Here is a 14524-nt window from a genome sequence, read left to right on the forward strand (position 1 = left end):
GAAATTTTCCCTGAAATTCAATTATTTTAAATACAATTTTAATTGAATTCCAGGAGAAATTCAATTATTTTTTTAAACATTTTTTTTAAATTCTTCGAAAGAATTCAATAATATCAATAAATAGTACATTTTTCACAGGAATTCAATTATTTTAAATACAATTTTAATCAAATTCTTCTCAAAAATTCAATTATTTTTTTTAATTTTGCAAAAATTCAATTATTTGTAGAAATAATAAATAATTGAATTTCGCCGAAGAATTTTATTATTTACAAAAATAATTGAATTCTTGCCAAAAATTTTACAATATTTATAAAAATAATTGAATTTTTTATCAGAATTATTGAAAATAATTGCATTTTTATTAAAATTCTTGGAAATAATTGAATTTAAATAATATTTTTAAAAATACTTGTATTCTTTCGGGAAATTTTATTAAAATTGTTTTGAAAATAATTGAATTCTTCCGAAACATTTTATTATTTATGAAAATAATTGAATATAGTTTCGAAGAATTATATTTGCATTTTTGAAAATAATTGAATTTTTGTTGAAATTTTATTAAAAATTTTGAAAATAATGATTTTTTTAATTTCATCACAATTATTGAAAATAATTGAATTTATAATTAATTCTTTTATTCAAACGATTTTTAGACTTAGGTAATATTTTTTCAGCCGTCTATACAAATTTTTATTTTAATTTTGATAAAAACTATGAAAATTTATTCCGTAAAAAACGAATTTTTTTTTACTACAGCGGCAAAATTACAAAAATCGAAATCATGCAAAAGAATTTGTGGATTCGTGCAAAAGAAGGCAAAAAAGAATTGTGAAAGCGCAAAATAAAATTTACATTACTTACCTTACATTTTTTTTTTTGGTTTCTTAAAAAGAGTAGCTGATTAAAAGAGACTTGAGAAACTACAACACAAAAATTTTGTAAAAGAACAACAGAAAAATTGACTAAATAAAAAATAAAATGCTTGCTTTACTCTCGTAGAACCCTTTCGTTTTATTCGTGATTGACTTAAATTAAAAGAGGCGAATAACTACTTCAATGTAGTGAATAACGAATAATTCAGGGAAATACACGCATGCTACATCTAGATTATGCATAAATTATATTCAATATTATTTATTATCGATATACGGTAATTTTTTTTTCTTGAAAACAATTTTTCGAAATTCGATCGTAAGACTATTTTTATTAATGGCGCATATATAACACCAGGAAAAAAGAGAAACTTTCCTCACAGAAAGAGAACTTTCCTCACAGAAAGAAAACTTTCTTCAAAAATGAAAATTTTCAAAAAGAAAATTTTTTTCTAATTAATATTATTTTATATTAAAACTAACAGTATATTATACTAACAGAATTATAATTCTATAAGAAAGCGAATATAATAATAATAATAATTGGAGAACAAAAAAATAATGTACAAGACTACAATCGACTATTTTCACAGATGCAACTGTGAAGAAAAAATAATAATAATAATACATAATATATAATTATGAATTTTAGTGCAATTGAAAAAAATCAATCAATGTTGAGAAGAAAAAAAAAAGCTACACTAAACATTGAAACGAAATATTAATATTGTAACCGATTGTTGTTTACCTGGTGATACGACGTCTATCGAGAAAACTGGGAGAGCCATGTCGACGGGGTATCGATGGTGATCGCGAAGCTCTCGATTGGGAACTGCTTGAGGACGATCGTGATGATCGCGACGAAAGACTGCTTGATGATCGGGATGAACTTGAGAAACTCCTGCGACTTCTTCTGGTGCTGAAACATTTTATTTGGTCATTTATTTTGTAAAACCGCCATAACTACAATTTTACAATCCAACTTTGTTAGTTTAAAAAATTTTCTATTTTCATAAAAATTCTCTATTTTGATAAAAATTTTTTCTGATAAAAATTTTCTTTGATATAAATTTTCTATTTTGATAAAAATTTTCTTTGATAAAAATTCTCTATTTTGATAAAGATTCTCTATTTTCTAAAAAAATGTAATTATTCGAATAGGTTCTTTTTTAAATTTAAAAAAAGGAATTAAAACTTTCAATTTGTTTCAATTTTTTTTTGGAAAATTATTTTCGAGAATTCAATATCTTCAGGAAATTATAATTACATTTTTTTCAAAAAACGAAGTTTTTCAGAATTAAATATTTTTCTAAATTAAATTATTCGAAAAATCTTGTTAAAAAAAAATATTTAAAAACTTGCTTTTATTTACTTTTTCCACAAGAATTAAAATATTTTAAACAATTTCAATAAAAAACCATTGTGAAATTGAAAATTCAAAATGGTTTTTTGAATTTTTTTTGAATTCACAATTGCAATTCTTTCAAAGTTCAATTATTTTTTCGCATTATTGAATAAATTTAAATTTATTCAAGACTTTAATAACTTTTACAGAAAATAAATTCTATAATAATACCTACATTGTATAAAATAATATTATTTTCTAAAATTTTAATTGCAATTTTTTTTATACATCAATTCCTATCAGAATTTAACTACGCGATTTGAATTATTTAAAAAGAATAATTTTTGTTCTTTTTGTGAATTATATTAAACTTTTTGAAAATAATTGAATGTTTTCAAAGAATTTTATTATTTATGGCAAAAATTAAAATTTTTAATGAAATTCTATTAATATTCTTTTCAAAATAATTGAATTACAGGGAAAAATTTTATTATTTCTGAAAATAATTAAATTCCTGAGAAGAATTTTATAATTTACAAAAATAATTGATTTCCAAAGAAGAATTTTATTATTTATAGAAATAATTAAATTCCTAAAGTGAATTTTGTTATTTAGAAAAAGAATTAAATATTTTCAAAGTATTTTTATCAATTTCTTTCTTATAAAAAATTTTATTGAAATTTTTGAAAATAATTGAATTTTTCCTCAGAATTTCATAGAAATTATTATTATATATAATAATCGTCGTGATTCCAGATTTCCGGATCTCTGTCCACACTTGAAGTTAGTTATAGTTATTCTTTTGTTTTTTATACGTTTTGATAGAAAATAGAAATATACATATACATATACATACATTATAATAATCGTAAGTTTCCTTTCCGTTAGCAAATTATCTGCATTCATTTGTTTGTTTTGAAAATTTAATTTTGTGGGTTAAGTATTGGCATTTTTTATATATTTTTTAATGTCAAACTTTTTAATGTGGAAAATACTTTACTTATTAAATTGTCTCGACTCTTTGGTAAAAAATCTAAAATTATCGAAAATTATCAAAAATTCAAAAATCCGAATTTCTTAAAATTTAACATTCTTTCCTCTCTTTTATGGGATTTAGCATCATTATTTTTGTGCTTTTGAAAAAAACTTTACTTATTAAATTGTCTCGACTCTTTGGTAAAAAATCTAAAATTATCAAAAATTCAAAAAATTTCAAAAATCCGTTTTTCTTAAAATTCAACATTTTTTCCTCTCTTTTATGGGATTTAGCTTCATTATTTTTGTGCTTTTGGAAAATACTTTACTTATTTAATAGTCTCCACTCTTTGGTAAAAAATCTAAAATTATCGAAAATTATCAAAAATTCAAAAATCCGAATTTCTTAAAATTCAACATTTTTTCCTCTCTTTTATAGGATTTAGCTTCATTATTTTTGTGCTTTAGGAAAATACTTTACTTATTTAAAACTCTCGACTCTTTGGTAAAAAATCTAAAATTATCAAAAATTCGAAAAAATTCAAAAATCCGTTTTTCTTAAAATTCAACATTTTTTCCTCTTTTTTATGGAATTTAGCTTCATTATTTTTGTGCTTTTGAAAAATACCTTACTTATTAAATAGTCTCGACTCTTTGGTAAAAAATCTAAAATTATCGAAAATTATCAAAAATTCAAAAATCCGAATTTCTTAAAATTTAACATTCTTTCCTCTCTTTTATGGGATTTAGCATCATTATTTTTGTGCTTTTGAAAAAAACTTTACTTATGAAATTGTCTCGACTCTTTGGTAAAAAATCTAAAATTATCAAAAATTCAAAAAATTTCAAAAATCCGTTTTTCTTAAAATTCAACATTTTTTCCTCTCTTTTATAGGATTTAGCTTCATTATTTTTGTGCTTTTGGAAAATACTTTACTTATTAAATTGTCTCGAATCTTTAGTAAAAAATCTAAAATTAATGAAAATTATCAAAAATTCAAAAATCCGATTTTCTTAAAATTCAACATTTTTTCCTCTTTTTTATAGGATTTAGCTTCATTATTTTTGTGCTTTAGGAAAATACTTTACTTATTTAAAACTCTCGACTCTTTGGTAAAAAATCTAAAATTATCAAAAATTCGAAAAAATTCAAAAATCCGATTTTCTTAAAATTCAACATTTTTTCCTCTTTTTTATGGAATTTAGCTTCATTATTTTTGTGCTTTTGTAAAATACTTTACTTATTAAATTGTCTCGACTCTTTGGTAAAAAATCTAAAATTATCAAAAATCCGAAAAAATTAGAAAATCCGATTTTCTTAAAATTCAACATTTTGTCTTCTCTTTTATGGGATTTAGCTTCATTATTTTTGTGCTTTTGAAAAATACCTTACTTATTAAATTGTCTCGACTCTTTAGTAAAAAATCTAAAATTATCGAAAATTATCAAAAATTCAAAAATCCGAATTTCTTAAAATTCAACATTTTTTCCTCTTTTTTATGGAATTTAGCTTCATTATTTTTGTGCTTTTGGAAAATACTTTAGTTATTAAATTGTCTCGAATCTTTAGTAAAAAATCTAAAATTATCAAAAATTATCAAAAATTCAAAAATCCGTTTTTCTTAAAATTCAACATTTTTTCCTCTTTTTTATGGAATATAGCTTCATTATTTTTGTGCTTTTGAAAAATACCTTAATTATTAAATAGTCTCGACTCTTTGGTAAAAAATCTAAAATTATCGAAAATTATCAAAAATTCAAAAATCCGAATTTCTTAAAATTTAACATTCTTTCCTCTCTTTTATGGGATTTAGCATCATTATTTTTGTGCTTTTGAAAAAAACTTTACTTATTAAATTGTCTCGACTCTTTGGTAAAAAATCTAAAATTATCGAAAATTATCAAAAATTCAAAAATCCGAATTTCTTAAAATTGAACATTTTTTCCTCTCTTTTATAGGATTTAGCTTCATTATTTTTGTGCTTTTGGAAAATACTTTACTTATTTAATACTCTCGACTCTTTGGTAAAAAATCTAAAATTATCAAAAATTCGAAAAAATTCAAAAATCCGTTTTTCTTAAAATTCAACATTTTTTCCTCTTTTTTATGGAATTTAGCTTCATTATTTTTGTGCTTTTGGAAAATACTTTACTTATTTAATAGTCTCGACTCTTTGGTAAAAAATCTAAAATTATCGAAAATTATCAAAAATTCAAAAATCCGAATTTCTTAAAATTCAACATTTTTTTCTCTCTTTTATAGGATTTAGCTTCATTATTTTTGTGCTTTAGGAAAATACTTTACTTATTTAAAACTCTCGACTCTTTGGTAAAAAATCTAAAATTATCAAAAATTCGAAAAAATTCAAAAATTCGTTTTTCTTAAAATTCAACATTTTTTCCTTTTTTTTATGGAATTTAGCTTCATTATTTTTGTGCTTTTGAAAAATACCTTAATTATTAAATAGTCTCGACTCTTTGGTAAAAAATCTAAAATTATCGAAAATTATCAAAAATCCGAATTTCTTAAAATTTAACATTCTTTCCTCTCTTTTATGGGATTTAGCATCATTATTTTTGTGCTTTTGAAAAAAACTTTACTTATTAAATTGTCTCGACTCTTTGGTAAAAAATCTAAAATTATCAAAAATTCAAAAAATTTCAAAAATCCGATTTTCTTAAAATTCAACATTTTTTCCTCTTTTTTATAGGATTTAGCTTCATTATTTTTGTGCTTTAGGAAAATACTTTACTTATTTAAAACTCTCGACTCTTTGGTAAAAAATCTAAAATTATCAAAAATTCGAAAAAATTCAAAAATCCGATTTTCTTAAAATTCAACATTTTTTCCTCTTTTTTATGGAATTTAGCTTCATTATTTTTGTGCTTTTGTAAAATACTTTACTTATTAAATTGTCTCGACTCTTTGGTAAAAAATCTAAAATTATCAAAAATTCGAAAAAATTCAAAAATCCGTTTTTCTTAAAATTCAACATTTTTTCCTCTCTTTTATAGAATTTAGCTTCATTATTTTTGTGCTTTTGGAAAATACTTTACTTATTAAATTGTCTCGAATCTTTAGTAAAAAATCTAAAATTAATGAAAATTATCAAAAATTCAAAAATCCGATTTTCTTAAAATTCAACATTTTTTCCTCTTTTTTATAGGATTTAGCTTCATTATTTTTGTGCTTTAGGAAAATACTTTACTTATTTAGAACTCTCGACTCTTTGGTAAAAAATCTAAAATTATCGAAAATTATCAAAAATTCAAAAATCCGATTTTCTTAAAATTCAACATTTTTTCTTCTCTTTTATGGGATTTAGCTTCATTATTATTTGAATTTTTATTCAAGAAAAAAAATGGAAAAGGGAAAAAATTTAGAATTTTTTAAAAATTACAGGCCTTTTCCATGATTTCCCTGATTTCCAGAAGCCTTTTAAAAATTCCATACCATTTCCATGATTTCCATGATTTCCAGATTCTGTAGGAACCCTGCTTTTGTCTGACTTTCTTCTAAATTATCGAATTCAGTGATTTCTGGGGTGAATTTGGTTAAGTTGTAAAATGATTAATTTCTATTTGATTTCGTTTTTTTTGAATGTAGAAAATCTGATGTTAATTTAATTCTTTTTTCATTATGCACGGCAAAAAATATTTAGCTGGATAAACTACAGATTTCACTTTAGTAGCGAAATTTTTCAGTGCTTCAATTAATACTTTCGTTATTCTAGAGAAACTTATCGCTATTTCAAGTAAAACTTTTTTCAGTGTGTAATAATTATTATTTCTTTAAAAAGTATTTAATCTAAAATGGCTTTATAAAATAAGCAATGCAAAAGATTACCCAGATACTAATTGTAATTGTTCTAGCCATAGTTTAAGTCTAGTAATGTAAATTCTATTTAAATTGAGACCATTGAGTGAAATTATTTGAATTTTAGTTAGTTAAATCTCTTTGTTAGGTTATAATAATTATTTCTTTAAAATTTTTTAAATTGTTTAAAATAAGCAGCCTCATACAACATTCCCGCGCGCTTGCGCGCAGATAGTTTGGCTAGTTTTTGAAAATAATTGAATTATGGACAAGAATTTTTTTTATTTTTTGAAAAAATAGAATATTTGCTAAGAATTTAATTGAAATTTTTTAAAGTAATTTGAATTTCTGAGCAGAATTTGGTTATTTATTAAATAATTGAATTACTGAGAAGAATTTTATTATTTATTGAAAATAATTGAACTCCTGAGAAGAATTTTATTATTTCTTGAAGTAATTGGATTTTTGCTAAGAATTTGATTCACATTTTTAAAATTAATTGACTTTCTGAGAAGAATTTTATTATTTTTTAAATAATTGAATTACTGAGAAAAATTTTCCTTAAAATAATTGAATTTTTGCAAATAATTTGATTATTTATGAAAATAATTGAATTCCTGGGAAGTATTTTAGTATTTATTATTATATTTGAATTTTTTATAAGAATTTGATTTAAATTTTTGAAAATAATTGAATTTCTCAGAATAATTTTATTATTTATTAAATAATTGAATTCCTGAGAAAAATTTTATTAAAAATAATTTAATTTCTGCAAATAATTTGTTTATTTATGAAAACAATTGAATTTCTGGGAAGTATTTTAGTATTTCTTGTAATATTTAAATTTTTTATAAGAATTTGATTTAAATTTTTGAAAATAATTGAATTTCTGAGAAAAATTTTGTTATATTTTATTAAATAATAATTGAGTTCCTAAGAAGAATTTTGTTATTTATTGAAAAAAATACAATTATTGTTTAAAAAAATTTTATTGAAATTCTATTTAAATTAATTGAATTTCCGCGTAGAATTTTATTACTTATGAAAATAATTTCAAAAAATTGACTCATTGTCATTTATTTGTCCTTGTGAATTAAAATTCCAAAATACTGTCAATGTAAAACCTTTTGAAATTTATTTATTTCTAAAAAAGAAATCCTACTTTTACACTTTCAAATTATTTTCTAAAATTTTTGCCTAAAATTCCTTTTTTAAATCAATTTCTATCATAATTCGATTGCGAGAATTCAATTATTTAAATAAAAGAATAAATAATTGATAAAATAATTATTTTTCCAAAATTGCAACTTTTATTTTTGAAAATTTGTAAATTGTGGAAGAAAATTAAAAAAAAAGAATTCAAGAAAATACCAAATTTACGTGAGGAGAGAATATTTCGATTATTCTCTAATTTATTATTTTCAATTAATTGTTAATTATTATTTTCAAATATAAATACCTGATGGAAGATCGCGAACTTCTCGACCCAGATCGTGAGCGACTCCTCGACTTCTTCGACGGCGATCGACTTCTCGATCTCAATTTCACCGGCGATCGTGAATTTGATTTCTTCGATCGTGATAAAGATCTCGACTTTGATCGCGACGATGACCTCGATCTCGATGATCTCTTGACAAATTTCTCCGATTCCTGTGATCGCGAACGATTCCTCGGCGATCTTGATTTCCTCTCCTTTGACAATGATCGTAATCTACCGTCCCTCGAGCCAGAGTGCGAACGATTTGATCTCTTCCCAGGCGACAATGATCTCGTGTAGGATCTTGAACGTGATCTCGAATAAGATTTTCCCCTCGGCGAGCAATTCTTCCTAGAGTCAGGTGTACTCTTCTTTGAATTACAAGGCGACGATGGGATGATAATTATTTTATTCCCCATCACTGCGGGTGTCAGCGAAGACGCTGTTTGCTTCCTCGACGATTGCGATGGCGAGGAATTAAAAATCCCACTGTTCGTCTTTAATTCCATTTCGTGGATGGATTTTGTTGATGAAGAATTCGGTGGTGATTCGCATGGTGAGCGGATTTTAATTATTGCTTCCTCCCGGGTCAAGGGCAGAGCTGGTGACGGGGAGCGACTCGAGACTGGTGATTGAATCGCCGGGAGCGTCAGGGGGAGAATTATATTCATTTTGTTGATTTTACTAATTTTATTCATTTCGTTCAGTTGATTCAATTGATTCAGTTGATTCAGTTTATTAATTTCGCTCATTTTATTTATTTCGTTCAGTTGATTCATTTTATGTATTTCGTTCACTTTATTCAGTTGATTCAATTGATTCACTTTATTCAGTTGATTTAATTGATTCAATTGATTTAATTGATTCGGTTGATTTAATTGATTCAATTGATTTAATTGATTCATTTGATTCAATTGATTCATTTTCTGCATTTCGTTCGATTTATTAGTTTCATTTTCTGGGGGAAATTTTCCAGCGGGAATTTGCAGTGACTTTAGAGGATCGTCCTTTGGAAGTGCGATGTCGAGAATGTTCTCGGTCTCGATTTTAATTTTAATTGGACTGATGACTTTTTTGCCGAGAGATTCGCGGGCCTTTGCGGCGAGGCCCGATTGAAGGCGGCGTAAGGTGATGATTTCCCGCTGTCGCTGCTCGTCGTCCTCCTTTGGCTCGTCGTCGACAATTTGCCCCTCGTCCTCGCTCGATGAACGTAGACTCACTCTCGGAGCGACAATCTGCGTTTTCTTGCTTCTTGATCGCGATCTCGGCGACTTCTTCTTCTTCTCCTCCTGGAGAATATCGACGTATCGCTCGGGATTTTTTCTCACCGGCGAATAACTCAGTGTCGATCGAGAACGACGACGTTCCCTCGATCTTTCCCTTCTGCTTTTATTTCTCGGCGATTTTGATCGCCTCCGGGAATTAGAGGAACGTCGCCTCGATCTTGAACGTCTTCGGGAATTTGATCTGTGCCTTGATCTTGATCTTTGACGCGACATTGATCTTCGTCGGGAGGTTGATCGTTTTCTCGATTCGGATCTAGATTTTCGGCGTGATTCGGATCTTCTGCGTGAATCGGATCGTCTTCGGGAATAAGATCTTCTTCGTGACTCGGACCTACGCCATGAAATGGATCTTCGACGTGACATTGAACGGGATCTTCGCGAGGCTCGCCTTCGTGATCGATAATTGCGATCGATTCTCGAATGACTCCTGCTGCGAGACAATGAATAACGATTATTGCGTCTTGACGATCGGGAAATTCGCCGTCTTCTCGAGGATGGTGAGGCGGCGGCGGAGGCGCGTCTTCTTGAATGTCGCCTCGGTGATCGGCCACGATCGCTTTTGTTTCTCGAATGAGATCGTTCGCGACGTGGACTCTTGTGTGTAATTTTCTCGACAATTGGCGACGATCGTTCCTTACGCTGTTCATTGACAATTTTCTTTGCTGGTGAATCCTTCTTTTTTCTCTTTTCTTCTTGATTCTCATTGCGACTCTTGTCCTGTTTCTTTGGCAATTTATTCGAAGGGGCGGCAGATTTTTCATTGTCATCCGTTTTATCGAGATCTTTATTGTGTTTCGATTTCTTCGGCTTCTCTATCGAACTAAAACAGAATTTTTCGTATATTTATTATTGATATTTTGAAAATTAAATATTATAACAATTCTACTTGATGATTAGATGTTAAAAATAGAATCGTAAACTCAATTAAACTTTTTAAAAAAAAATAATTACAAAATTCAATTATTTTAAATATTCACGCTATATTGCTTTTAATATTCAATTATTATCTAAAATTTTAACTGAAATTCATTTTTATGAAATGAAAATCAATTTTTATTAGAATGTTCTATCAGAATTCAATTATTTAAATAAAAATAAAATGCAAATAAATAATTTATTGAATAATTGAACGTTTCTTAAAATTCAATTCCCATAAAAAATCGTTATCAACAAATTTTCAATTAATTGAATTCTATCAACGAATTTTAATCAAATTTTTAATAATAATTACATTTTTCGACAAAATTCGATTAAAATTGTATTAAAAATTGAAATTCTGCATTGAATTTTATTATTTATGAAAATAATTGAATTCTTGCGAAGAATTTTATTAAAATTTTCAAAAATAATTCAATTCTTGTAAAAAATTAACAGGAATTCAATTATTTTTAAAAATTTTAATAAAATTCTTGGCATAAATTAAAAATAACAAAATTCTTAGCAAATCTTCAATTACTTTCAGAAATTTTAATAAAATTTTTCGCAAGAATTTAAATATTTTCGTAAAATAATAGAAATCTTTGCAGAGATTCAATTATTTTTTCAAAGGTATTAATAAAATTCTTCGCAAGAATTCAATTATTTTCAAAAATATCAGAATTTAAGCAGAAATTCAAACATTTTAAAAGGTTTTGATAAAACTTTTTTTTTGTAGAAATTTAATTATTTTTAAGACAATTTTTAAAAAATTTCTCGATAAAATTCAATTATTTTAAAAATTTTAATGAAATTCTTCGAAAGAATTCAATTATTATAATCTAAGATTTTAACTGAAATCTATTTTTAAATCAATGTTTATGAGAAAATTCTACCAGAATTCAATTATTTAAATACAAAAATAAATAATTTATTGAATAATTGAATGTTTCTTGGAATTCAATTCCTGTTAAAAATTTTATCGACAAATTTTTAAATAATTATATTCTTTGGACGAATTTGAATAAAATTGTTAAGAATTTTTTCGAGGAATTCGATTAAAATTCTATTGAAAATAATTGAATTCCTAAAAAGAATTTTTATATTTACGAAAATAATTGAATCCTGGTAAAAATTTTATTATTTATGAAAGTAGTTAAATGATTTCGAAGAAATTTATAAAAAAAATTTTGTTATTAATGAAATTCTTGTGAAATTTTTATTATTTTTTGAAAATAATTAAAAGTTTTTGTAGAATTTTATTAAATTTTTTTTTAAATAATTAAATTCTTTTGGTATATTTTATGAAAATAGTAGATATTGAATAATATTTAATTTTTGCGAAGAATATTATTACTTTTGAAAATAATTAAAATTTTGCAATGCAATGGATTTTATTAAAATTTTTGAAAATTTTAATATTTCTAAAAATAATTGAAATTTTGACGAGAATTTAAAAAAACCTTTGAACATAATTGAATTTTTGCGAAGAATTTGATTACTTTTAAAAATAATTGAATTTCTGCAATCATTTAGTTAGTAGATTTTTAGTAAATGAGTACGAAGCCTGAATACAAAATAACAAAAAAATTCTCACCTGTCAGAGGAGCTTTCAGAAGTCTGTCGTTTCCTTTTACTAGCAGCCTTCTTTTTCTAAAAGAAAAAAAGAAACAATATAAATATCTCTCAATGAACTTCGTCATTTTTTTTAATTAACACTCATCATGCATTTTCACGATAAAGTCAAATATATTTTAAAATTTTCAATTTTCAAGTCTGCTTATTTGATAAGAAAAAATTTTTTTTTTATATTTCTTAACAATGAAAACGTAATTTTTCAAAGAACTTTTTTTTTATCAAATACGCACACTTATTGCAATTTAAGTAACATTTTCATTTTGCTTTAACTGGTGCTTGACACAAAACAAGTGAAAAAATGTACAAGAGTCGCAAAATTTCTTTTTTTAAAAACGAGAATTAATTTACGAAATTATTATTACATTGAGTAGCGGCATATCGGGTACTCACTCAGGGAATATATCCTGTCAAATGGCGCTGATAATTACAAACAATACTGAGATTTACATTTTGAAATAATGATCGTTAACTTTCAAATTAGTTTTTTTTTTTGGTTTTTTTAGTTTGTTTTACAAAAAAAATTAAGAAGCAATGATTCATGCAATTTCATGGACAGGTGACAACAGAGAATTTTATAATTTAAAAAAAAAAATATCGATAGGCTAATTATGGATAAATATTTTTTAAAAAAAACTGGAACTAAGTTTTTGCATGCGCCCGAATTTCGTGCCAAGATAAATAGAAAAATGTTTCTTTTTAATTAAAAAAAATTCTTTTCTTTTTCTTTTCTTTACTTTCGGTAAAATAAAAGACCTGTGTTTCCTACCTCCGATTTTTCTTTCGATTCTGTCTTTGATTTCTTCTTCTTGCGTTTCTTCTTCTTTGACTCAACCTCTGAGGAACTGAAAAAGAAAGTTAAATGTAAAAATTTATTTAAAAAATTTAATTTCTTAATTTTAATCGAATTAATCGAATTTCTAATTTGTCGAAAATTACCTGCTATCATCGCTATCATCACTCGATTCATTATCAGACGAACTAGTCTCAGCCTTTTTGTGTTTCTTTTCCTTTTTCTTTTTCTTCGTTTTTTCTTTCTTTTTACTGGCTTTCGGCGACTCGGACCTATTACAAAATCAAATGAAAATTATTCAAAGTGTCATTGAATTGGGAAAGTTAACAAAAATTTCATTTTTCGACATTGCAAATATTTAAAAAGTTTGTAAACTTGCAATGGACGTCTTCCTGATGTTTAACAAGTGCGAACCTTGTGCTGACAATATAAAAGCTATTTGTACTAAACCTTTGTGGACAAATGATTTTTTTTTTTTTTTGTAATCGAAACTTTAATCTAAGATGGAGAGTAAAAAAAAATTGCACTTTGAAAAATTGATAGTAAATTATCTGAATTTTATTGAATTTCAAGAGAGAAGAAAACAACTCGAAAAATATAAACACAATAGTGAAATTGATATCGAATGATTTATTTTTTACATTTTTCATCTTCAAGTGATGTTCCTATCGATTCTGATACACAAATATTAAAAAGAAAAATTGTCTTTATTCTTAACTTTCGAGAAAAATTTCACAAATTTCGCAACCAAATTATAATCATTATGATTTTATGATTTTATCATTAATATTTATTCAATAATTTTATTCGGTAAAATGAATTAAAATTTAAATACAATATTGACTTCTTAATTCAAAAAAATTCAATAAGAGTAGAAAAAAATTCTTTTGAGTTTGAATATTATTCGAATGGTTAAATGAAAAAAATCCTATTGATTTTTTTTTGTGAAATTTTCAAAATGGTTCACATCCCCTCTATATTTATTGCACAATGAATTGATTTAAAAGAAATTGTCAAATATTTATTATGAATATAAGATTTTAATTGAGTGTGCTCGTGATAAGAATTTTATTCACTGCATTTTCACGATAATTTGCAACACTTTGGGCTACAGCTAAGAAATCAACTACAAAAACAGCATTTTTTTTTTTTTTTTTTGAAAGATGCAATTTGTCAGGTGATTTTTTCATTAAATTTCATTTTAATTAAATTAAATTCTATAAAATTCATTTTAAATTAAAGTAAGTTCTATAAAATTCATTTTAATTAAATAATTTTCCATCATAAAGGAAGGAAGAGAAGAAGAAAAAAATTTCGAGTATAATTAAGACAATAATTGCTTTAAAAAAATCACATCTTCCAAAAATATTACAAATGACAAGTACGTAAAAAATATGAGGAGTATT

At 25.0% G+C, this 14524-nt stretch overlaps 1 protein-coding gene across 3 annotated transcripts in view; it reads right to left on the reverse strand.

Moving 5' to 3' along the window:
• Nucleotides 1–14524, reverse strand: part of LOC122506134 (serine/arginine repetitive matrix protein 2) — a 32904-nt gene that overhangs the window by 962 nt on the left and 17418 nt on the right. For all 3 annotated transcript variants that reach the window (XM_043618138.1, XM_043618137.1, XM_043618136.1), the window contains 5 exons: nt 13265–13390; nt 13095–13170; nt 12288–12343; nt 8472–10595; nt 1624–1794 (listed from right to left, as the gene is read on the reverse strand). In XM_043618138.1, coding sequence (XP_043474073.1) covers nt 1624–1794; nt 8472–10595; nt 12288–12343; nt 13095–13170; nt 13265–13390 — 2553 coding nt within the window. The remainder of the gene's footprint in view (nt 1–1623; nt 1795–8471; nt 10596–12287; nt 12344–13094; nt 13171–13264; nt 13391–14524) is intronic.

The sequence above is a fragment of the Leptopilina heterotoma genome, unplaced genomic scaffold (genome assembly GCF_015476425.1).
Source record: "Leptopilina heterotoma isolate Lh14 unplaced genomic scaffold, ASM1547642v1 Lhet_397, whole genome shotgun sequence".
Taxonomy (NCBI): domain Eukaryota; kingdom Metazoa; phylum Arthropoda; class Insecta; order Hymenoptera; family Figitidae; genus Leptopilina; species Leptopilina heterotoma.